The following is a 24,717-nucleotide window of genomic DNA, read 5'->3' as shown; positions in this document are numbered from 1 at the left end:
AATGCTTCAGGACATTAATCTCAGCAAAGAGTTTTTTGGATATGACCACAAAAGCACAGGCACCAAACCCAAAAATGAACAAATGCGATTCAAACTAAAAATATTGTGTATAGCAAAGGAAACTCAACAAAATGAAGAAACAACCTGAAGAATGAAGGAAAATATTAGCAAATCATTCATCTGTTAAGTGAGTAATTTCCAGGGTATATAAGGAACTCAAACAACTTGATAGTAAAACACAAATAATTTAATTTAAAAATGAGTGAATTACCTGAATAAGCATTTCTCAAAAGAGAATCACAATGTCCATATAAAATATAAAATTTTTTTAGTGTTCAGCATCACTAATCATCAGGGAAAGGCAAATCAAAACCATGAGAGATTATGTCACCCCGGTTAGAATAGCTATTTTCAAAAAGACAAATAACAAATGCTGGCGAGGATGCAAAGGGAAATTCTCAGACACTGTTGGTGGAAAAATAAATTAGTATTGCCATTTATGGGAAACAATATGGAAATGCTTCAAAAAATTAGAAGTAGATCTACCACATGATCCACATGTCCCGTAGTAATAAAGAGGCATCTGCACTCATGTTTATGGTAGCACTATTCACAAAATCCAAGATAAGGAATCAACCTAGGTATTCATCAGTGGATGAATGGATAAAGAAAATGTGGTATACATATACCATGGAATGTTATTCAGCTATAAAGAATGAAATTCTGTTGACAAGAATGAATTCTGTGCAGCAACAATGAGTGGATCTAAAGGATTTTAAGTGAAATAAGTTAAGCAAAGAAAGACAAATACCCTAAGTTCTCATTTATATGTGTAAAGCTAAAAAGTTAATTTCATAAAAGTAGAGGATATAATAGTGTTTACAGAGCCTGGGAAGGATGTAGGGGAAGGAGGGATGGAAAGAGCATAATGGTTAGCCAGTATAGGGGTGGAGCTGGATAGGAGGACATTAGGATAAATAGAAGTTGACAATTAATTAAATATTTCCAAGTAGTTATTAGAAAGGAATTTGAACATTCTCAGCCAAAAGAAATGAAAAATGTCTGAGGTAATAGATATGTCAACTGATCTGCTTATTACACAATGTAATGTGTTAAGAGGTCACATAGAACCCCATAAGTAGGTACAATTACTGTCAATTAAAAAATATGTTTTTAAAAAAGTATGTTAGTTTCCAAAAATTAGGGGATTTTCCAGATATCTTTTTTGGGAAATTTAAGGCATTAGGATTGAAACCCAGAGTCTCACACATGCTAAATAAATCCATAATCTTACCACTAAGCTACACTCTCAGCCCCAACTTTTTCAGATATCTTTGTTATCAATTTCTAACTTAATTCCATATTGGAAGCAAATCATCTTATATTGTAAAATGCATAACCTGGAAGCTAGTGTTAGTCCCTCTCTTCTAAGAGTTTCCTTGGTTAAATTTAGCCTCACACAAACTTTTTTGCCCCACACAAAACTGGAGGACCATCTCTAAGCTTGCATAAAAGCTTGGGAGTGGAAGAGTAGAGAACAAGCTGAGTCTGGAGGTGGAGGCTGTTTTAACATTTAGCAAGTTCACATAGAGCAAACAAGAACTGGGCAATTGACACTTGAGGAATCTGTCTTTTCTAACCTCCACAGACATTCAGAAAACAGTTTCTACAATAGAAAAATAGTCATGGAAAACTCTTGAACTCTGACCATCTACTAGCCAGCTTGAATCAAAAGAAACGTCAGATACCTAAACTCATTCCATTTTATAACAGTCCTCAAAGAGGAGGTCCTCAAAAAAACCTAACCAGGGTTTACCAAAAAACCATCCATGCCCTCCAAGAATGATGCCAGTGTCAAACCACAAATATTCCTCAAGGAGGATATTATTCTGCCAGGGCTTGCCAAACCACCAGTGTCCCCTAAGAGGGATATAAAATCACCAGTGTCCCCCAGGGGTAATGTCAGCTGGGGAGATCAGGAATAGCACTTCCTGGAGGGTGGTTGGGCACATAGGTGTGGATGACCCAGACACTTGAATGTGTGAGGGAAAGCAGGACCTAGCTCTAACTTGAGGGCAAATCACAAACACTCCTATCTCACACTGATGTGTCTCTAAGCACTCAACCCAGCTATAACCCAGGAGATTCCCCATTCCCGAATCACCTCTGCCTGAAGCTCCTATCTCCAGACCTACCCCAGTCATGCCCAAAATTGGTTGTCTCATCCTGGATGCAAAGCAACATTTTGCAAACACCCACTGGACATAAGCATTGTTTGGGGGGTTCTTGATATGGCTTGATGAGCCAAAGAGAATTGTCTGGCAGGGTGCAAGGACCATTCTGGTTCCCCTGGTCCTAGTTAAGACCCAGAAGACGGTTCCTCCTCTAATCTCCCAGCCCACGCACAATGAAGTCCCCACATCTCAGACTTGATGTCCAGCACTTTCCTCCAACCCACTGTGGTGCCATCTGATCCATTTAAGACACTTTCAAGCATACCTTGAACTAAAGCACTCCAAAATCAAACCCAGAGCAGCTTGGCCAGGCAGCCACAGACCAAGGAAGTAGCACACTTTTTTTGTAGATCTCTGCCCCTCCCCTAGCAAAGACACTGTAGGACCAGAGGACAAAACATGTACTTTTATGCCCTGAGATGATCAGGGAGACTTTAGCAGGACTCGGCACTCAACATTGGAATATGCAAAAGTTGTCCATGTTCCTCACCCCAGCCAAGGATGCTGCACGTAGGGGAAGTGACCTAGTCCCTTGAGTTTCAGAGTATCCTATTCAATGCCTTGATTTGGTTGTTCCCAGTATGGAGAGCTCTCAATTCCTCTGCCCCCACAGTACACAGAAAGTCAAAGGGGGTCACGTGATAGATCCAGTCTGAGACAGGAGAGGAACTGAAGGAGCACAGGTTCTTGCACTGGGAAGACCACAGCAAGCTAGGATGAGAGCTAACACAGGCGCCATGCACAGGTGGAGGGAAGTTGACCTCACTGGGAGATAGTTCAGAGCCCCAATTGGTGTGGTTTGCGGTAGATGGCCAGCCCAGCCTCCATGCCTGGATGGCAAAGGTCCTCCCAGCTTCAGGAGTAATGGATGGGCCTGAGCCAGCTGCTCCTTGGAGAGCAGGCACAGAGCCAGCACCTCCTTCCACTGTTTACTTGCCACTCCTGGAGCCCCGCTGCTTGCTCATGGCTGTGAGCATCTGGCTGATGTAGGAAGTAAGGAGGTCATCCATCTTGTAGCCCTGGGAGCAGGGGTGGGAAAATAAGCAGAGCACAAAGTGAAACCAAGCCCAGCCATTTAGACCCAGACAGCTCCTAGGACACTCTGCAGTGAACAGAACCAGAACCAGGACCAAGGCAAATCCTGTCCCACTCAGCATTCAGTCTTTCCATTGACACAATTGAGGGTTTGGAGTTATCCAGCCAGATGACTCAGGTTCTAAGCTGTATGATCCCACAATAAGCATGTAGCCTGTGGTCCTTCACATCCTGGATACCTTGAAAGTTTGAGTTTGGTCCAAGAGGCCTCAGTGCTAACGGTTCTACTGTCGAACTCAGGGCAAACAGGCTACAACTACAGGCTCAATCCCCAGATAATGAAAAAGAAGTTGAATGAGGGATCTAGTCCTCAGCCCCAGATTAAGACCCCAGGCTTAAGCTAGCCTCAAACTGAACTGATTACCAACCTGACCCTTGACCCTGACCCCAGGCCACCCCCTACATTCCTGTTGTAGGGGAAGAGTTCTCACCAGTGACGTCTCACAGAGCAGTTTGCTTCCGCGCACCAGGTTCCCAATGGTGATGTGGAAGTAGGTGTTGCCGCTGCTCCAGTTAGAGATCTTGGTGAAAGGGTGAGTAGTCAAGATGTCCTGGGGAGACCCGCGACAGACCGGCGGATCAGGCCCAGCGGCCTGCCGGCGTGGTACACACGTCACCCCAATTGGAGTAGGGGCAGAGCAGAGCCGCCGCCCGCGCCCAGAACAGGCCCAGCGACCTGCCGGTGTGGTAGTCACGACACCCCAATTGGAGTAGGGGCAGAGCAGAGCCGCCACCAGTGCCCGAAAGGTAGGCAGACCTGCAACCGACCAGCGGAACAGGCCCAGTGGCCTGCCGGCGCGACAGACACGTCACCCCATTTGGAGTAGGGGCAGAGCAGAGCCGCCGCCCATGCCCGCAAGGTAGGCAGACCTGCGACCGACTGGTGGAACAGGCCCAGCGGCCGGCCAGGGTGGTAGGCACGTCACCCCAATTGGAGTAGGAGCAGAGCAGAGCCTTCGCCCGCACCCGGAACAGGCCCAGTGGTCCGCGGGTGTGGTAGACAAGTCACACCAATTGGAGGAGGGGCAGAGAAGAGCCGCTGCCCGCGCCTGCTAGGTAGGCAGACCTGCAACCGACCGGCGCATCAGGCCCGGTGGCCTGCCAGCGTGGTACACACATCACCCCAATTGGAGTAGGGGCAGAGCAGAGCTTTCGCCCACGCCCGGGACAGGCCCAGCGGCCCGCTGGCGCGGTAGTCACGTCACCCCAATTGGAGTAGGGGCAGAGCAGAGCTGCCGCCCGCGCCTGCAAGGTAGGCAGACCGCCGCCCGACCCTGCAAGGGAGACTTTTCAACTATACAAGAGCAATATAAATATATAGGGGGAAAATTTTTCTAAAACACAACAGTTTCACCAAGCAGAAAGAAACGCAAGCAGTATGAAAAGACAAGGAAAGAAAGGACCATAAGCAATGCAGGTCAACTCAACTTTAGAAGAGGTAACAGCTGCAGCAGATGGAATGTCAGATAAAGAATTCACGATATACATGCTTCAGATGATCTGGAGTCTCAAGGAAGACATTAGACAGCAAAATCAGACAATGAAAGATCACTTTGACAATGAATTACACAAACAAATCCAGGAAGCAAAAGATCAACTATACAGGGAGATAGAGGTTATAAAAAACAAACAAACAGAAATCCTAGAAATGCAGGAAGCAATAAACCAACTTAAAAACTCAATTGAGAATACTACCAGCAGAGTAGAACACTTAGAAGATAGAACATCAGACAATGAAGACAAAGTATTTCAATTTGAAAAGAACATAGACAGCTCAGCAAGACTGTTAAGAAACCATGAGCAGAACATCCAAGAAATATGGGATAACATAAAGAGACCAAACTTAAGAGTCATTGGGATACAGGAAGGTATAGAGGTCCAAACCAAAGGAATGAGAAATCTATTCAATGAAATAATACGAGAAAACTTCCCAGACTTGAAGAATGAGACAGAATCCCAAATCCTAGAGGCCTACAGGATGCCGAATGTGCAAAATCATAAGAGATCCACACCTAGACACATTATAATGAAAATGCCCAACATACAGAATAAGGAGAGAATTTTAAAAGCTACAAGAGAAAGGAAGCAGATTACATTTAGGGGTAAGCCAATCAGGATAACAGCTGATCTTTCAACACAGACTCTGAAAGCTAGAAGATCCTGGAATAACATATTTCAAACACTGAAAGAAAATGGGTTCCAACCAAGAATTGTGTTTCCAGCGAAATTAAGCTTCAGGATGGAAGATGAAATTAAAACCTTCCACGATAAACAAAAGTTAAAAGAATTTGCAGCTAGAAAACCATCTCTTCAAAACATCCTCGGCAAAACATTACAGGAAGAGGAAATCGAAAATAACAATGAAAACCAACAGTGGGAGGTAGGACAGTAAAGGGGGGGGGAAATAATCAAAGAGGAAAACAAACCATGTTTAGTAACATAAATAAACAAATATGGCTGGAAAAACAACCCATATCTCAATAATGACCCTAAATGTTAATGGCTTAAACTCACCAATTAAGGCTAGTAGAATGGATCACAAAACAAGACCCAACAATATGCTGCCTTCAGGAGACACATTTGATAGGAAAAGACATACATAGGCTGAAGGTGAAAGGTTGGGAAAAATCATATCACTCATATGGACTTCAGAAACAAGCAGGAGTGTCCATACTCATATCAAATAAAATAGATTTCAAGCCAAAGTTAATCAAAAGGGATAAAGAGGGACATTACATACTGCTCAAGGGAACCATACACCAACAAGACATAACAATCATAAATATATATGCCCCAAACAATGGTGCAGCTATGTTCATCAAACAAACGCTTCTCAAGTTCAAGAGTCTAATAGACCACCATACAATAATCATGGGAGACTTCAACACACCTCTCTCGCCACTGGACAGATCTTCCAAACAAAAGTTGAATAAGGAAACTATAGAACTCAATAACACAATTAATAACCTAGACTTAATTGACATATATAGAATATACCACCCAACATCAAGCAGTTACACTTTTTTCTCAGCAGCACATGGATCCTTCTCAAAAATAGATCATATATTATGTCACAGGGCAACTCTTAGACAATATAAAGGAGTAGAGATAATACCATGCATCTTATCTGATCATAATGGAATGAAACTGAAAATCAATGATAAAAGAAGGAAGGAAAAATCATGCATCACTTGGAGAATGAACAATAGGTTACTGAATGATCAATGGGTTATAGAAGACATCAAGGAGGAAATTAAAAAATTCTTAGAGATAAATGAAAACACAGACACAACATATCGGAATCTATGGGACACATTGAAAGCAGTTCTAAGAGGAAAATTCATTGCTTGGAGTTCATTCCTTAAAAAAAGAAAAAACCAACAAATAAATGATCTCATACTTCATCTCAAAATCCTAGAAAAAGAAGAGCAAAACAACAGCAAAAGAAGTAGAAGGCAAGAAATAATTAAAATCAGAGCTGAAATTAATGAAATCAAAACAAAAGAAACAATTGAAAAAATTGACAAAACTAAAAGTTGGTTCTTTGAAAAAATAAATAAAATCGACAGACCCTTAGCCATGCTAATGAAGAGAAGAAGAGAGAGAACTCAAATTACTAGCATACGGGATGAAAAAGGCAATATCACAACAGACACTTCAGAAATACAGAAGATAATCAGAAATTATTTTGAATCCTTATACTCCAATAAATTAGAAGATAGTGAAGGCATCGATAAATTTCTTAAGTCATATGATCTGCCCAGATTGAGTCAGGAGGATATAGACAACCTAAACAGACCAATATCAATTGAGGAAATAGAAGAAACCATCAAAAGACTACCAACTAAGAAAAGCCCAGGACTGGATGGGTATACAGCAGAGTTTTACAAAACCTTCAAAGAGGAACTAATACCAATACTTTTCAAGCTACTTCAGGAAATAGAAAAAGAGGGAGAACTTCCAAATTCATTCTATGAGGCCAACATCACCCTCATACCTAAACCAGACAAAGACACTTCAAAGAAAGAAAACTACAGACCAATATCTCTAATGAACCTAGATGCAAAAATCCTCAATAAAATTCTGGCGAATCGGATACAAAAACATATCAAAAAAATTGTGCACCATGATCAAGTTGGATTCACCCCTGGGATGCAAGGCTGGTTTAATATACGGAAATCAATAAATGTTATTCACCACATCAATAGACTTAAAAATAAGAACCATATGATCATCTCGATAGATGCGGAAAAAGCATTCGACAAAGTACAGCATCCCTTTATGTTCAAAACTCTAGAAAAACTAGGGATAACAGGAACATACCTCAATATCGTAAAAGCAATCTATGCAAAGCCTCAGGCTAGCATCATTCTGAATGGAGAAAAATTGAAGGCATTCCCTCTAAAATCTGGAACAAGACAGGGATGCCCTCTCTCACCACTTCTGTTCAACATAGTTCTCGAAACACTGGCCAGAGCAATTAGACAGACGAAAGAAATTAAAGGCATAAAAATAGGAAAAGAAGAACTTAAATTATCACTATTTGCAGTTGACATGATTCTATACCTAGCAGACCCAAAAGGGTCTACAAAGAAACTATTAGAGCTAATAAATGAATTCAGCAAAGTGGCAGGATATAAAATCAACACGCATAAATCAAAGGCATTCCTGTATATCAGCGACAAATCCTCTGAAATGGAAATGAGGACAACCACTCCATTCACAATATCCTCAAAAAAAAATAAAATACTTGGGAATCAACCTAACAAAAGAGGTGAAAGACTTATACAATGAAAATTACAGAACCCTAAAGAGAGAAATAGAAGAAGATCTTAGAAGATGGAAAAGTATACCCTGTTCATGGATAGGCAGAACTAACATCATCAAAATGGCGATATTACCAAAAGTTCTCTATAGGTTTAATGCAATGCCAATCAAAATCCCAATGACATTCCTTGTAGAAATAGAGAAAGCAATCGTGAAATTCATATGGAAAAATAAAAGACCCAGAATAGCAAAAACAATGCTAAGTAGGAAGTGTGAATCAGGTGGTATAGCGATACCAGACTTCAAACTATACTACAGAGCAACAGTAACAAAAACAGCATAGTACTGGTACCAAAACAGGCGGGTGGACCAATGGTACAGAATAGAGGACACAGAAACCAATCCACAAAACTACAACTATCTTATATTTGATAAAGGGGCTAAAAGCATGCAATGGAGGAAGGATAGCATCTTCAACAAATGGTGCTGGGAAAACTGGAAATCCATATGCAACAAAATGAAACTGAATCCCTTTCTCTTGCCATGCACAGAAGTTAATTCAAAATGGATCAAGGAGCTTGATATCAAATCAGAGACACGCCGTCTGATAGAAGAAAAAGTTGGCTACGATCTACAGTCGGTGGGGTCGGGCTCCAAATTCCTCAATAGGACACCCATAGCACAAAAGTTAATAACTAGAATCAACAAATGGGACTTACTCAAACTAAAAAGTTTTTTCTCAGCAAAAGAAACAATAAGAGAGTTAAATAGGGAGCCTACATCCTGGGAACAAATCTTTACTCCTCACACTTCAGATAGAGCCCTAATATCCAGAGTATACAAAGAACTCAAAAAATTAGACAATAAGATAACAAATAACCCAATCAACAAATGGGCCAAGGACCTGAACAGACACTTCTCAGAGGAGGACATACAATCAATCAACAAGTACATGAAAAAATGCTCACCATCTCTAGCAGTCAGAGAAATGCAAATCAAAACCACCCTAAGATACCATCTCACTCCAGTAAGATTGGCAGCCATTATGAAGTCAAATAACAACAAGTGCTGGCGAGGATGTGGGGAAAAGGGTACACTTGTACATTGCTGGTGGGACTGCAAATTGGTGCAGCCAATTTGGAAAGCAGTATGGAGATTTCTTGGAAAGCTGGGAATGGAACCACCATTTGACCCAGCTATTCCCCTTCTCGGTCTATTCCCTAAAGACCTAAAAAGAGCATACTACAGGGACACTGCTACATCGATGTTCATAGCAGCACAATTCACAATAGCAAGACTGTGGAACCAACCTAGATGCCCTTCAATAGACGAATGGATAAAAAAAAATGTGGCATTTATACACAATGGAGTATTACTCTGCATTAAAAAATGACAAAATCATAGAATTTGCAGGGAAATGGATGGCATTAGAGCAGATTATGCTAAGTGAAGCTAGCCAATCCCTAAAAAACAAATGCCAAATGTCTTCTTTGATATAAGGAGAGTAACTAAGAACAGAGTAGGGACGAAGAGCATGAGAAGAAGATTAACATTAAACAGGGATGAGAGGTAGGAGGGAAAGGGAGAGAGAAGGGAAATTGCATGGAAATGGAAGGAGACCCTCAGGGTTATACAAAATTACATACAAGAGGAAGTGAGGGGAAGGGGAAAAATAATACAAGGGGGAGAAATGAATGACAGTAGAGGGGGTAGAGAGAGAAGAGGGGAGGGGAGGGGGGATAGTAGAGGATAGGAAAGGCAGCAGAAAACAACAGACACTAGTATGGCAACATGTAAATCAATGGATGTGTAACTGATATGATTCTGCAATCTGTATACGGGGTAAAAATGGGAGTTCATAACCCACTTGAATCAAAGTGTGAAATATGATATATCAAGAACTATGTAATGTTTTGAACAACCAACAATAAAAAAAATGTCCTGGGGAGCAGGATGGGCATAAAGCTGCATAGCATGGCTTCACTCTCCCTGGGTCCATCCCAGAGACACCTTTCACAGAAGGTCTCAGGTCCTCAAAGAGGGCCAGCTTTGCATGAAGCTGCTGTGAGAAGCAGGTGCCTTTGCCTCCTCGCCTTGGTTTGGACCAACCTGCTAGACACCCAGGGAAATCTGGGAAGTTGTTGGGCATTGGAGCCAAAATTAGAAACTTGGGCAACTTGACTGAACTGATACTGTGGGCCTGGCTGAGATGACCAGGGAGGGTGTAAGGAAGGAACCAAGAAGAAAACAGGGTGGAATCTTGGGAAATATCATATCCATGGGCCGAGTAGAGAAGAAACCCACAAAAGTATCTGAGAAAAAATGACCAAGAGAGAAAGGAGAACTGGGAATGTGTGGCACATGATGCCAGGGAACATAATGGTCATTAGTGTTCTTCACCAACTATCTAGGTGTACCCCTTCTGGGGAAATGGTAGGACTATGCTTCCTGGCCCTGGGGCAGGGCCACTCTGACCCATATACATGCATTTACCCCAGCACAGACTATCCTCCTGGCCAGTATGAGGACAGAACATTTTGGAAGTAGGAAGCATTTTATAGCACCCAATGATGCTGAGAGGCAAGGTAGACTAAAAGGAGTTAATGGGATTTGGTGGCAAGAATTTTATAACACCAGTGACTTGCAAGGCTGAGAAAGAAGGATTGCAAGTTCAAGGCCAGCCTGGGGAACTTAGGAAGACCCTGTCTCAAAATTAAAAGGGCTGAGGATGTAGCTTGGTGATAGAGTGCTTGCCCCAGCTCGTGCAAGGCCCTGAGTTCAATCCCCAATACCGCCATCCTTCCGCCCCCACCCCATCCCCCCAAAAAAAACCCCACCAAAAACTGTTAGAAACTCCAGGAGAGCAATTTTGGTGGAGTAAATGAGGGGTAAGGGTGTAGACAAGGCAACCAACCTTTCAAGATGCATGATGAGTAGTGCCGGTGAGTTGGGCCGGCAGAGGCTTGTGTCTGGGACTTTGGTTAAAGTGTAGGCAAAGCAGCTCCCTGCCCCCCACCCCACCTGCTTGCTCGCTCTTGTCCCTGCTCACCTTGGTTCTGGGATCAATGAGGCTGACCCCATACTTGTTGATAGCAATTAAGAGGATCTCAGGGAAGTTTGGCTCTGTAGTTTGCTAGAAAAGAAAGATAGAGAACCATCATACGGGGATCCAGAACAGGAAAAGCACTTGGAGATAGGAAAGAAGTGCCCTCAGCTGGAATAAAACCAACCTGGTTTGTGCCAGGGGTGAAGAGGTGCTGGTGGTCCTGCCATGACCTTGTGATTTCTGCTGCTGCCATGCTCCCAGTGCTGTCCCCACATCCCTCCTTGGGTCCCCAGCAGTGATTTCATCCCTCTCCCTCTCTAGGAGTCTTTGTTATGTCCTTCTCTCCTTCTCTCAGCCCAAAACGATCTTTTTTTTTTTTTTAATGATGGGATTGAACCCATGGGCACTTTACTACTGAGCTACATTCCCAGCCCCTCTTATTTTTTTTAATACCTTTATTTCACTTATGTATTTTTATGTGGTGCTGAGGATCGGACCCAGGGTCTCACACAGGCAAGGCGAGCGCTCTACCACTGAGCCCCAGCCCCAGCCCCTCTTATTTTATTTTGAGACAGGATCTTGCTAAGTTGCCCATGCTGGTTTCAAACTTGTAATCCTCCTACCTCAGCCTCCCCAGTCACTAGGATTACCGGCATGTGCCACTGTACCCAGCAAGGTCTTCCATCTTTAAAAAGCCCTCCTTGAACCTTCTACTGCCCCAGCTCCCACCTACCCCTCTGCTCCTTGCACAGCCAAGCTTCTCAAGAGCCTGCATCCTAGATGTGTGGCGGGATCATCCCTGCATCTCCTCATCCCAGCCTTTCCACCATTCTCCTGCTTCTGGTGATGACCCTCAGCTCCATCCTCCACCCTGTGACCAGAGGGGCCACCTGGCACTGTCATCCCTGTTCAAAACCCTCCAAACTCACTCCCCCTGCAAGAGGAAACCCAGCCCCCCATCCTGCTTGCCAGCTTGCCTCTCACTGCAGCCTGCTTGCCTATACCCCGCCACATGCAGCCCCTGGCATTTCCTGCCCAGACCTGAGTTCTCACACTTTTAGGCCTTTGCCCATGTGGGCTGCTTGCTAAAAGCACTCTCCTCAGGTCTCCCTAAAAAGGTCAGGAGGCTTCTCCAGTCTGGGTAGGGCTTCCCCAGCTCTGCCACCCAGGCAAGTACTCCACATGGTCACAGTCCACCCTCCATTACTCTGGCCTGACTTCCCTTCCAGGCTGAGCTTCTGGTTCCTCTGTCCTCAGGGCTGAACACTAGTCAAGACACCCCACTGGCTCGAGGCTAAAGGTGCATCCCTCCTTTCCCTGCCAGGGCAGTGTCCAAGACCATCACTGCTTCCCCCAGTCCTGGGGAGGAGTCTTGTCCCCTTCTTCACCTCTTCCTCTCCAAGGAACCCCCTGTGGCATACCTTCACCTCAAAGAAGGCGGAGCCAAAGGTGGGCCACTTGAAGATGAGCCTCAGGAAGGCCAGCTTGGCCTCCTCCTTGGATTTCCCTGCGTGTTTGTTGAAGTAGGCGACGATGGACTGCAGGGAGAGGGGGGTCAGGACAGAAGGCTCACAGCTCCCTGCCTCCTGCCGTGACCATCGTCAGGACCAGAAGTAGGACAGGCAGACCCGGGAGCCACTGGGGTCCCCCCATTATCCCAGCTCATGGACTTTTGATCTCCCTCCTCTCCCCAAGGCAGGCAGGCCAGAGGGGATCCAATAAAATCAGGTCACCCTGGTAACCAGGACAGGACAAATCACCACCATGGGGCCCCTGAATTCTTCCCATGGAAGATGAGAAGAGGCAGACTGGAGGGTGGCCTGATCACATCAGGAGCCACGAGAGGCACTCCCTAGGGTGCTGGCCAGCACCTGCCAACCTGCCCCCTGGGGTTCCTGGAGTCCACTTCAGGGGTCTCCCATTCCCACCGCCAGCTCCACGCTCACCCGCTTCCAGTCATCAGGCGAGATCTGCCGGATGAGGTCCTGGGGCACCAACTCTCTCAGCAGCTTGGGGATACTAGGGAAGTAGGACTTGTCCTCCTCAAACTTGACCCTGTAGATCAGTGCCCCCAACTGCAGCACCTCCTCCCGTGTGCACTTGTGGTAGCCTCGGAGATACTTGGGTAGCTCCTGCCAGAGACAGAGCCGGTGGCAGGCGTGGAGGGAGCTGGAGGAGGTGGACTCCTTCCCCACCACCCTAAGAAGGGGGCGCTCCTGCCTTACCCCCATATTTGGACCCACCATTTCTTCAGCCTCCACTGATCCTGCTTCCCTAGGGGAGATGTCATAGGACCAGGAGACAGCGAGTACGCCTCCAGGTTCGGTACTGTGTAGTTGGGAAGCACGGCCATACCAAAACACTGTCCCAGTTCCCCTTCTAACAGTCCAGTGAGAACAGAACTGCTTAAAAGTGAAGTTCAGGGTGAAACTGAACTTCAGCTCTCCTCTCTAGGCCTGTCCTCTCTTGGAAGAGCCAGTCAGTTTGGCCTCCTCCCATTGTGTTCCTTTGGTCCTGACTGATTTCTGTAGCGGCACCAGCCCTACCCCTTGAACTTCCAGACCCGGAACCAGAGCATCTGAGGAGGGAGAGTGGACCAAAAGCTGAGATGCAGCCTCTGAAGGGCCAGCACAGGAGCCTTAGGACTGTCCACCACACCTGGAGCCTTAGGACTGTCTTATCCACTGTGGGAAGGGCAGGGAATGAAGGATGGCCGGGAGATGCCCCACTGATCAGAGATGAGTCAACCACCATCTGTCCACTTCCCTGCCCACCCACACACCTACCGTCTACTCACCCATCCACCACTCACCCATTTATGGGTCTACCTACCCATGCAGCCACCATCCCATCCACTTCCCCATCTGTCCATGCATCCACCCACCAATATCCACCCGTAAATTCATTCAGCACTCACCCTTCCACCCATCCGTTCACTGAGTCACCAATTCACCCATTCAGCCACCCATCAGTCCAACGAACGCTTGTTGAGCATCTGCTATGAGTCAGGCCCTTTAAGCAACAACACTCACCCTACTCTCATGGAACTTGCAGTCTCAAGACAAGAGCAGGATTTAATACACACCAAACTGACGTATGGTTATAATCTGTGAAGGTACTGTTCACGGTGCTAGGAGAACATATAACAAAGTGATGTGATCCCACCGTGGGGACAGGGAATTCTTCAAGATAAGACATCTGAAAGCTCAGTCGGTAAGGGGAGGGATTGAGGGAAGAGTATTCCAGACGGGGTGACATGACAAAGGCCCTGCCAGACCTGAGACTCTGAAAAACTGTAGCTGCAGTGAATGGAGCCAAGGGGTGTCAAGTCCAAGAGGAGGCAGAGGCACCACCATGCAGGGCCCAGTCAGACTTTGGGGTGTACCTTAAGAGCAACCGGAGGCCCTGAAGAGGCCTGGAAAGCAGGAGGACTGTCTTGCGCACAGTGAACTGGGGGGAAACAAAACCAATGGGGGAGACCAGGGAGAGGCTGCAACCAGCCAAAGGAAGGAGGATGGTGACTGAGCCAGGTGGGCAGGTGGGGAGACCCAGCGGTGTCAGAGACAGTCCGGAGGTCAGATCATTAGGCAAGTGATTCAGAATGTGGGAGACAGGCAGTGGGAGAGGTCAAGGCTGACTCTTGGGTTTACACATTGCATTGGTGGAACTGGCAGGGAGAGGCAGATACCAGGTGCAAATGAGGGCAACCCTGCATCCCAGGCAGCGTGTCTCCACCAAGGCAACCCCCACCTCCTCCTCCTAGCAACCTGGTCTGTCTCTCCCACCAGAATGGTAAGCAGACCACAGCCCAGAAAGAGCACTGAACTGCAATCATGGAGCCCTGGGATCAAACCCCAGTCCTGTCTGCTGTGTGACCTTAACTACATCACTTGGCTTCTCTGAGTCTGTTTCTTTCTCTATAAAATAGAAACAACATGCCTACTTTTGGAGTTAACTGGAAGGAAAGGTGCCAGGTAAATATTAGAGGTCAACATGCAAGCTTCCCTCCTGACTCCCTGCATGCCTGTGCCAGAAAACATTTGCAGACTTGCCTAGAAGCACTGGACATGCTCTGTTGTAGCAGCAGAATCTTGAATTCAGAGAACAGGCAGGCACCGAAGGAGGGGCCTGAACAAGCAGGGAGCTCAGAGGAAGAGTGATCAAGCCATGACGGCTGGAAGATCAGGAGAGAGAGGGATCTGAAGTTAGGCCACTCCCTGGGCCCTGGATCCCAGGAAGCCCTGTAAGGCCGGCTATTTCGGGCCCCTCACCTGGCAAGGCCCACAGGACTCTGCTTCACAAGTACAGCCAGACTGTAGCACAGTAGCCCCAGGAGCAGAGAGGCCCTGGGCAGCTCACCTGGTAATAGTGGAAGATGGAATCAGCCATGGGGTCCTTGCCCGGCACCGTGGTGGTCCACAGCTTCTTCATGAAGAACACCTGGTAGGTGAGCGAGGGCACGACCCCTGCAGCACAGGGCAGCCCGTCACCCCGAGTCCCAGCACTGAAGGGTCCGTCCCCCACCCAACCCAGCCCCAAAAGAGGCCCTTGCTTGGGCTCCACCCAGCGGGCCTCACAGCACAGCCCTGAGCAGCACCTGCCCTCTTCCGGCCTCAGGTGACCCCAGGACCCAGCCTCATTACCATCCTTGATGGGCCGTGCTTTCTTTATCCAGTCTGTCAGGTGTCGCACAAAGTCAAAGAAGAAGTCATTCTCTGGGACGCTGATGACCTAGGGACGTGGCCGTCGTAGTCCATTCATTTCAGTTAAAGCAATACTGCGTTTTCCGACTTTCCTACCCAAGGCCTCTTATCCAGAAAAACTCCACTCCCTGTATCAACCCTGCCCTGCCCTGACTGCCTGGTCAGCGTCTGAAGAACACAGCCCTCTTCCTGCTGAGGGACAGTCACCCCATCCACTGCCTAGGCCCAGGGGAACATGGCCACAAATGAGGCCCAGTCCCCCTGCCTTGAACCTTCCAGCTTCTCCCACAGGCTCTGAGCTCTCTGGATGCAGAACCTCATCAGGGTCATCTCTGGGTCCTCAGTGTCTGGCACAGGGACAGTGGTGAGGTGAGAAGATAAATGTGGATGTACATAGATCCATTAGTGATCAACAGGAGAGAGCCCCCAACTCTGCCTGAGATGGTCAGAAAGTCTTCCCATGGAAGGGGAACTGCAAGACCTCCACGGACAGAGCTGGAGGGATGTGGGCTGTGCACCTGGATCTGAGTTCCTGATGTGTGACCTTGGATAAGTTACTTAACCTCTCTGAACTCTAGTTCTGGGATCTATTAGTCTATTTATCCTATCGACCCAAACGTGGACACCTATAAAAATTTTAAATATATAATTATGTAATAAAATTATACTACTTAATGTTGATTAATGTTAATTATTATAATTATGTATAGGCTCTAGATTATGATTTTAATGACCCTGTGTCAATTTCATTGAAATGTTGGCAGAGTGGAAAACTTGAGACTTCATGGGTTAAAGAGGGCTAATCATACTGCCCTTCAAGGGTTATTTCAGTGGTTAAATGGCCTCAGCATGGCAGCTGGTGTGTCCAGATCACAGACTGCCTGGGCAGATGGCCCCGGATGGTCTGAGGCCATGTGCGTTGGCTCCAAGGGAGAGGCTTTGGGGCAGCAGGGATGGCTGTAGGAAGGAGTGGGCAGAAGACACCTCCCCACGCGTTCCTGTGGTCCCAGAAAATCTCACAGCATTTGGGCAGGCAGGTGACAGGAAGAGAGCCGACGACCCACCTTGTCTGCAATTTTGACAAAGAGGCTGAATCCCTCGGAGGACTTGAGGAGCAGCCGAGCGGCGATGTTCTGGCAGAAGTCCTTGGCCTTGGTGCTCGACTCCACCTCAAAGGCCTGAGAGGGGAGTGCTCACTTAGCGCCTGCAGAGTGGGCCTGGCCTCTGGCTGCCCCTCTAGACCAAGCCCTGCCCTCCACAGGGCTTCCCCGGGGGTCCAGAGCTGGACATGGCATTTCAACAAAGGAAAAAGCAACTCCTTTTCAGTCCCTGGCTCTCTGGGAAGGACTTTCCGTGGCCTCCCAGCCCCAAGCCTGGCTGCAGGATCATGAGGGACAACAGAGCCAGGCCTCATGGATGGAGTGGACAGAGAGAGACCCGAGGAAGAGGAAAAGCAAATTCCAAAATGGGTGAGGGGACCGGAGAGTCTGGCAAAGGTCAGATGGAGAGAGCAGAGGGACTTGGGGATGGCTTCCACTAGAGGGAACAGACAGGAAAGGAATTTAGGAACTTCTTCTGTCCTTGCCCCTGGGACCCTGTTGTGACGTTTCTGAGTCTCTAGTCTCTAAACTCAGACAAGTTTTAAAACTTCTCTTCAAACTTAAATATTTAGACGTTGCACTCAGGTTCGTCTGAATGAGGCGCGTTGCTGAGACGGAGCAGGGAGTGGGGGTCTTGAGGCAGCCTGACCGCGAATGTGACAAAGACAACAGGTCCCTTGGAAGACAGAACCAAGGTGGAGGGGACCCCGACCACATTATGTGAGGGGCAGGAAGGGGCTTTGGGGTCCTGCCGACAGGAAAGTGGGCTTGGAGCAGTGGGGAGTCCAGCCTGGCCTCATGCCCAGGAACAAAGCTGGGACCAGGGAAGTGGCCTGCTAGAGTCCAGCTCAGCAGGACAGAGTTTTCTCCAAGGCAGCTTCTCCTCAGAAGGAGGGACGGAGAACTGGGGCAAAGCCTTCTCTAAGAAACTGCTCTTACCCAGGGAGTCTGCGACATTGAAACTGAGCCCTGACTCCACCAAGGTGCAGGAGGATAAAGTGGCCCACGTTGGGGTGGCAGGTGAGAAGTCAAGGCCACCTTGTGTCAGCTGAGGGAACCCCACCCTCTCAGGGGATGGAACCCAGAGGCCAGAGGCCCTCACCTCATCAGTGTCATCAGGGAAGTAGACCTTGTGGAAAATCTGGGTGGTTTTGTGCTGGATGGCCTCCACCTCCACCAGGTGCGGAGGGTACTTCCGGGACCCATTTCTGAAAATGGGCAGGGAAGGGTCAGATCAGAAGAGGGACCAATGGGACCAGGGAACAGAGGAAACTTTGGAGACAAACTGGGGTCTGACCCTCCTCCTCATTTCCTACAACAGAACCAGCCACTTCTTACATTCTTGAGTTCTTTATCTGGGAAATGTGATAACAGTGCCCAGGTGGCATAGGGCTTTAGAGGGCAAACAAAGTGCAGGGTGCCAGAGGGCTTTGTAGGGTCTTGAGTGTGACCCAGGGGTGCACGCCTGCTTGGCGCACTTAAAGGGATGCGCCAAGCACCTCTGAGCCACCAGACTCCCAAACTGTCCAGAGTGCGACTGTGGCTGGCATCTGAGGAGCTCAGGAACAGGTCCCCACAGCTGTGTGGTCATCCTCATCCTCAAGGGCTGGTCCCATGAACCCAGTGAGGCCGAGGACCAACCCAGTGCTGCTCCCTGTCCCTGGCAGCCCTTGTACCTCAGCGCTTTCTGGAGCCGCTGCAGGCAGTCGATGGCGAGCGGGCAGTGCTTGCGGGACTGCAGGAAGCGCTGGACGTGGGGCAGGAGGATGTTGCTAGGTGGGAAGAGGCCGGTGCAGAGCCAGAGCAGCTCCCAGCCTCGCTCCTCGCTGTACCTGTGGGAGGAGGCCCCGTAGGAGTCACAGGGACCTGTGCAATCCCAGGGCCACACCCCCAGTTCCTCATCCCAAGGCCCAGCACCACCCACATCTCTGTAGCGGGATCCAGTTAGTGCCAATCACCCTGTGGCCGCCCACCCACGCCAGGCCTTGTGCTGTTACCAGTCCACATAGGGACCAGGGACCCCTGCCAGAGTGAAAACCCACTGTGGCCAGGGGCTCTGCTGGGGTCAGCTGAGGTTTCACTTTCACAGCAAGACTTTCCCCAGGAAGAGGAAACGAGCAATTTATACTGCGACTCCGGACTCGCCACACTGGGCACAGCACTGAGTTAGGCCAGCCCCCTACTTGGGACTGAGGCGGGAGGCTTGGAGGGCTCCGAGCAAGGAGGTGGCATTTGATCTGGGCTTTGAAGGTTGAAGCAAATTCTGACAGGCAAAGAAAGGAATGGAGGGCTTTCCTGCCAGCAGCCCAGCATGTACAAATGTCTGGTTGTGTGAAAGGTCTGTAGTTCCAGAGGGAATTTGTGCAAGAGATGGACAGTGATGAGGCTGGGGAGGAAGGCGGGTGGGGTGATGGAACAGGGCAGGGCTTTCCTCAGTCTCTGAGGAAGAAGGAGGCTGACTTCCCTCTCCTGCCTCTGGCTGGCCCAGTGGGGAGAAGGTGACAGCCTCTGGGGCTGCCCACCGTGACCCATGAGCATTTTCAGCCACAGCTTCCAACTGACGGCCTTAGTCCAAGCCAGGACAAGACACTGGCTAAACCTGTAGGTCCAGACATCCCCGGAGCCCCCGTGGCCTGCAGGCCTGGGGAAAGCCATCCACAGAGGCTCACACAGGTTCGAGAAGCAGCAGTTGGAAGGACTCATGCTGATCAACACAGAGGACAGACCAGGAGGGTACAGCCACCACTCCCCACCCCCCTCTTCCTTTCTCATTTTTTGCAGTGCTAGGAATGAACCCTGGGCCTCAAGCCCACTAGGCAAGCGCTGTGCCACTGAGCTAAACCCCCAGCCCCTACCTCCTGGTTCTTGAGGATTAACCTTTGGCTGCAGGCCAAGCTAGGCTGAGTGGCCTAGGAGTCAGCCTCTCCCTGCGTGCGAGGAAGCCGTGTTTCCAGGCAGAGCAGTGCTGCCCGCCCCACACCTGCTCACCTGATGTGGTTGTCCGTCAGCTGCTTCAGGATCTGCACGTATGCCTCATCCTTGAGGGGCTCAGCCTTCAGGGCCCCCTCAAAGATCTGGTCTGTGAGCTCGTTGACAGAGCGCATCCTCTTGGATGGGTAGTCACCCATGTACTTGAGAACAGGTGGGATTGTCAAGGAAGGGCTTGTGGCTGAGTGGGGCACACACTGGCCCGGAGGTAGAAGGCCACCCTCCCCCTGACCCTGGGCCTCAGACTACTAAGTTAGAAAACTGGATTGATCTGCCCACCCGCCACGGCTCCTTCACAGGCCACCCTTCCTTGGTCCCCAACCTCACAGCAGCCAGGATGGACTCCCCAAGTCACCAGTCTGGCTGTTCCATTCCCTGTCCAGGGGCTCCCCCTGGTCTCGGGACACAGCCCAAGTTTCTAAGTAGGGCTTGGAACCCTTCCCTTAGTCAGCCCACATCTTCCAGATGAGCTGAGTTACTTTGTGCCCTGTTTTGCCTCAGGACTTTTGTGCATTCTGCTCCCTCTGTCTGGGATGCTCCCCAGCTGTCTCCCCGTTGCCTACTAGGTCCTACTCAGCCTTCAGGTCTCAGCCTAGATGCCACATCCCAGCACTGGTTCCTGTTAGCACATCGCCCCCATGAGGCCAGGGGCTGACTCTGGTCACGGCTCCATCTCCATGCCTGGCCTACAGCAGGCATGGCAAAGCTGCTCAGCCCCTGGCCAGAGCCCACAGGAGCCTCTGCCCTCCGTCCTCTCTCTCGTCCCCAGGAGCTGGCACCTAACTGAATGACAGGGTCAAAGGAGACAGTGGAAGAGATGGGGCCTTGCATACTGTAAGATGTGCCTCCACGTGTGCCCAGGACCCAGCCAGCCCTCAACAGGAAGGAGGTATCTAGCTGAAAAGTCTCCCTGCCCAGCATCCCCTACCCCACCTGTCCCCACCTGTCCCCACCCAGTGCACATGGATATCGATGAAGGCCATGCAGGCCTCCTGCGAGAGCTCCTCGCTACCCAGGATCTTCTTGAGCAGGGCCTGCTTGAGTGGCTCCCGTGTGTGGCTCCACAGCCGATCCTTGCCTCGGGCCTTGGACACCATGACACGGCTCAGCGTGTGCTTGGGTGGGGACCTGCCACAGCACAGGGACAGTCAGCAGCCATCCCATTGCAGGAAACCTGGGGAGAACCCCAGTGGGGAGCCCCCCAGCAGCCTGGAAGCCACGGGCAGGAGTAAGCAGTGCTGTCCCCACCCCGCTCTGCCACCAGAGATGTGCAGAAGCCACCTCCTGCAGAAAGCCTCTGCCCCCCGCCCACCAGGCCTCCTGGGCACAGTGCTGGGCTAGCAGAGCCAAAGCCCCCCACTTTCTTGCTGTCTCCCCACAGGATAGTGAGGCTGAAACAGGCACTGGTGTGTGACACTGAGGGCCAGGACATGCCTGGGAGGGCACAGTCCCCACCACCTCAAGGAAGGATGCCGTGCGCCCGCAGGGAAGCATCATTTCCGGGATGGAAACGGCCCTGCTGCTGACCCTGGCAGGCCCTGCTCACAGGCAGGCATGGCAAAGCTGCTCAGCCCCTGGCCAGAGCCCACAGGAGCCTCTGCCCACCATCCTCTCTCTCGTCCCCAGGAGCTGGCACCTAAAGTAGTCGTAGGAGAACTCCTCCAGCGTGTAGGGCTTGGCGCGCACCTCGGGCTCTGCAGTTCGCAGCTGCAAGAGCCGGATGACGTCCTGCCTCTGGTCAGGGGTCATGGTGACCAGGGCCTACAGGTCGAGAGACAGGGAGCTCATGTCAGCCCTCAACTGGAGCCACTGGGATAACATGGTAAAAGCCCAATGTCCGGCAACCTGTGGCTGGGGACTGTCTCCACAGGTATAGACCCACTGTTTTCTGACCCCAAGTCCCCTTCCTTCCCCAAGGACCTCAGGTCACTTCGCCTTCATCCTGCGGGGCTCTAAGCTGCATCAGCCAGGCTCAGGAGCTGCCTGGGAAGGCGGGCTCTGCGTCCTCAGAGCAGAACTCTGAGGGTCTCTGGGAGAACAGGGCTCCCAGCCCAGCTGTGCCCACACTGCCTTTCAGACAGTGCAGGCTGACCCCTCCCGCTGGCCACTCTCCTCCCATCCCTGCTCCTTGCAGCTCCTCCTCTGATGTGCGCACTAGGCCCCTCCCTACCTGACACAGGTTGGAGTCTGTGGTGCCTCAGCCCCGCCCCCCACTGAGCATCTGGAGACCATTGATCTATCACAGTCCCTCACTCCACTTTACAGATAGGAGAGAGGACAGAGGGGTCTGAGGAGCCTTCCACCCACCTGCCACTGCCAGACCACATACCACGATCTCCTGTGGCGGCATGGTGACAGTGGGCATGACATACACACAGTCGGTTGGGAAGTCCCCATGCTGCTTGGTCCTCTCGTTGATGCCGTTGGCCCAGCCTGAGTTCATGACCTGCTCACCGGTGTCATGGTCCAGGATGATGAGGTCTCCCTTGGCGAAGCTGAGGAAGCCTGACTCCTCACCCGCTTTGGAGCAGAGGTGAGCGGGGGCAACATGGGGGCAGAGAGAGAGGGGCTGGGTTGGAACATCTTTATTTAGGTTGATGATCCATCAGCCACTCCTCCCCACTGAAGAACTGAGGCCCTGTCCCACTCATGTCTGCCCACCTGGCCACCTGGCCTCTACCTTGTCACAACCTTCTGCACAAAGACACCAGAGGGGGCCATACTCTTCTCTTGCTCAAAAACTTTCTGTGGCTCCCCATTACCCTTAGGAGAAGACCTACACTGCTGAGCCTGTTGGGAGCTGGCCTCCCTGACTCCTTCCACCTTGCTTCTTGCCCCCCGCCCCCGTCACACTCCAGTCACACCTAACTATGTGAAGTTCCCCAGGACACGCTGGCTTTCTCCTGCCTCTGCACGTGGTCCTCTGCCCTCTGCCCTCTGCCCCACACGCTCTGCTCACTCTGTGCCTCCTCCATGGATTCTGGGCTATATGGGGGCCTCTCCTCTGAGCACCCACAGCCCTGGGGCTTCTCTGGTCACTGTGCTGTCCCTGGGCCAGCATTCTGCCTCCCTCCCAACTGAAGGCAGGTCCAGGTCCACACTCTGCACAGGCCTAGGCAGCCCTGGAGGTGCTTGGCCAGTGTGGTTGTCATGCTGCTGTCATTGATGGCAGTGGGTATTTGGAGAGCATTGAGGGGACCCCTGATCAAATGTGGAGAAGGTGACAGGAGATAAGAATGGAGGACCAAGGGGTGGAGAGAAGAAGGCTCCTCTTGGGCAGAGGTGAAGGCAGTGTTCTGCCACCGGCCCGTTACCTGGGTAGGACAGGTTAAGACGGGTAACGCGGTCCTCGCAGCCTGGAGTGCAGGGCCGGGGCCAAGGTGTGGGGCCTGCCTAATGCCCCAGCTACCCACACCAGCAGCCACTCACCAGGGTTGGGGTTGTCCTGCAAGGCCACCACGTACTTAGACCTCTTCCGGAGCCCCTCCAGGAAGGTGACCACCAGGTCACGGATGTCCTCGGCGTTGTTGGATGTGAAGGTGTACTCATCCCCCTTGATGGTGGCCAGTGTGAAGCTGGGGGCCGTCAGTTTTGCTCCCCTGCAGGACCAACACGGAGAACAGGGCCCAGCCGGGGTCAGTCCTGCACGGCCCGAGTGAGGTGCTACACAGCCCAGATCAGAGCAGCCCAGCGAGAGCAAGACACGGCACTCCCTGAAGGAGACCAAGCCCAGTCTAGTCAGAGGGGCCCAGCCTCAGGGAGCCCAGCCAGAGCAAGGCCTGGTCCAGCAGGGGGAGATGTGGCCCAGGTCAGACGCATCTCAGAGCCCCCGCCAGCATCAGGCATGGCCAGGCGAGGCCCTGGCTGGCCTAGCCCTCTTGCCCTTTGCCTTTGCCAAATCTAAGTCCAACTTGCCCTTCAATTTGCAGCCTAAATACCACTTCCTCCGGGAAGTCCACCATACCCTCCCCCAGTCCTTATCACACTGTCCCTTCTCTACAATGGCCTCTTTGATGTCTGTTTCCCTCCACTGAAGCTCTAAGAGGTCGAGGACCATCTGTCACCACTGAATCTGATGTGTTTAGCACGTGCCTGCTCAGAGCTGGATGTGACCACATCAGATGCAGCTCAGAAATATTCCTGCAAGCTCCATATTGGGGGAGGGGGGGCTTCACTGCTGGGAGAGGTGGTCTAACCCAGGAAACCGCCCCCACCGCCTGTGTGCAGGGCAACCTAAGGTTTACAAAGAGTTCCCCTATCATTTATTACTCCCTCCCTGTTACTGAAGGAAAATATCCAGAACCCTACTTTAGGAATGGGAACACAGAGGTGAACCCTGAAGCCCTCTTGCACACACTGACCTGCCTCTGACTGTCCTTTTACCCTGCTGAGGCCACCTCAGAGCCACCTTTACCATCCATGAGGCCCCTTGTGGGAGGGGCCTGAGGGCTGCGTAGCGCAGCACAAACAGCTCGGCTGTGTGAAGCCAGGACAGGCCACTGTGCCTGTGCCCCCCACAACCCGTGATGCCCTGTACCCCCTCCCTTCCCTGCAGGTCCATCTGTGCTCCACGTGCTCCTCCTCACCTGCTGCTGGACACAGCCATGATCTCTGGGAAGGACAGCTCCAGAAGCACCTGCTCCTGCTCATCCACAAAATAGATGCCTGTCCAGTTGACAGCCACAATGACATCATTCTTAGGGAGATTGGGACCTGCGACAGTGACAGAGACACTTGGAAGGTGGCCTCCCCACTCCTGGATCCAGCCCCTCCTGATTATCATA

General features: G+C 50.3%; 1 protein-coding gene across 9 annotated transcripts in view; it reads right to left on the bottom strand.

Annotated features, from left to right (window-relative positions):
- Positions 1 to 229: 229 nt before the first annotated feature.
- Positions 230 to 24,717, bottom strand: part of Myo7a (myosin VIIA) — an 83,503-nt gene continuing 59,015 nt past the window's right edge. For 8 of the 9 annotated variants that reach the window (XM_058578560.1, XM_058578562.1, XM_058578559.1 and 5 more), the window contains 16 exons: positions 24,520 to 24,646; positions 23,363 to 23,532; positions 22,263 to 22,453; positions 21,570 to 21,694; positions 20,904 to 21,061; positions 19,934 to 20,087; positions 18,622 to 18,777; positions 18,048 to 18,153; positions 16,910 to 17,023; positions 15,786 to 15,873; positions 15,502 to 15,608; positions 13,089 to 13,274; positions 12,564 to 12,680; positions 11,146 to 11,229; positions 3,761 to 3,880; positions 230 to 3,253 (listed from right to left, as the gene is read on the bottom strand). In XM_058578560.1, coding sequence (XP_058434543.1) covers positions 3,164 to 3,253; positions 3,761 to 3,880; positions 11,146 to 11,229; positions 12,564 to 12,680; positions 13,089 to 13,274; positions 15,502 to 15,608; positions 15,786 to 15,873; positions 16,910 to 17,023; positions 18,048 to 18,153; positions 18,622 to 18,777; positions 19,934 to 20,087; positions 20,904 to 21,061; positions 21,570 to 21,694; positions 22,263 to 22,453; positions 23,363 to 23,532; positions 24,520 to 24,646 — 2,093 coding nt within the window. In that variant the 3' untranslated portion in view covers positions 230 to 3,163. Of the gene's footprint in view, positions 3,254 to 3,760; positions 3,881 to 11,145; positions 11,230 to 12,563; positions 12,681 to 13,088; positions 13,275 to 14,174; positions 15,317 to 15,501; positions 15,609 to 15,785; positions 15,874 to 16,909; positions 17,024 to 18,047; positions 18,154 to 18,621; positions 18,778 to 19,933; positions 20,088 to 20,903; positions 21,062 to 21,569; positions 21,695 to 22,262; positions 22,454 to 23,362; positions 23,533 to 24,519; positions 24,647 to 24,717 lie in introns of those variants that run through there. The other variant, XR_009226606.1, reaches the window with a different exon arrangement.

The sequence above is a fragment of the Marmota monax genome, unplaced genomic scaffold (assembly GCF_021218885.2).
Source record: "Marmota monax isolate L192 unplaced genomic scaffold, Marmota_monax_Labrador192_F-V1.1 WCK01_AAM20220418_F8-fsc00068, whole genome shotgun sequence".
In the NCBI taxonomy this organism is placed as follows: Eukaryota; Metazoa; Chordata; class Mammalia; order Rodentia; family Sciuridae; genus Marmota; species Marmota monax.
The sequence above is the reverse complement of the archived record's forward strand: the minus strand, read 5'-3'. Positions and strand labels throughout refer to the sequence as shown.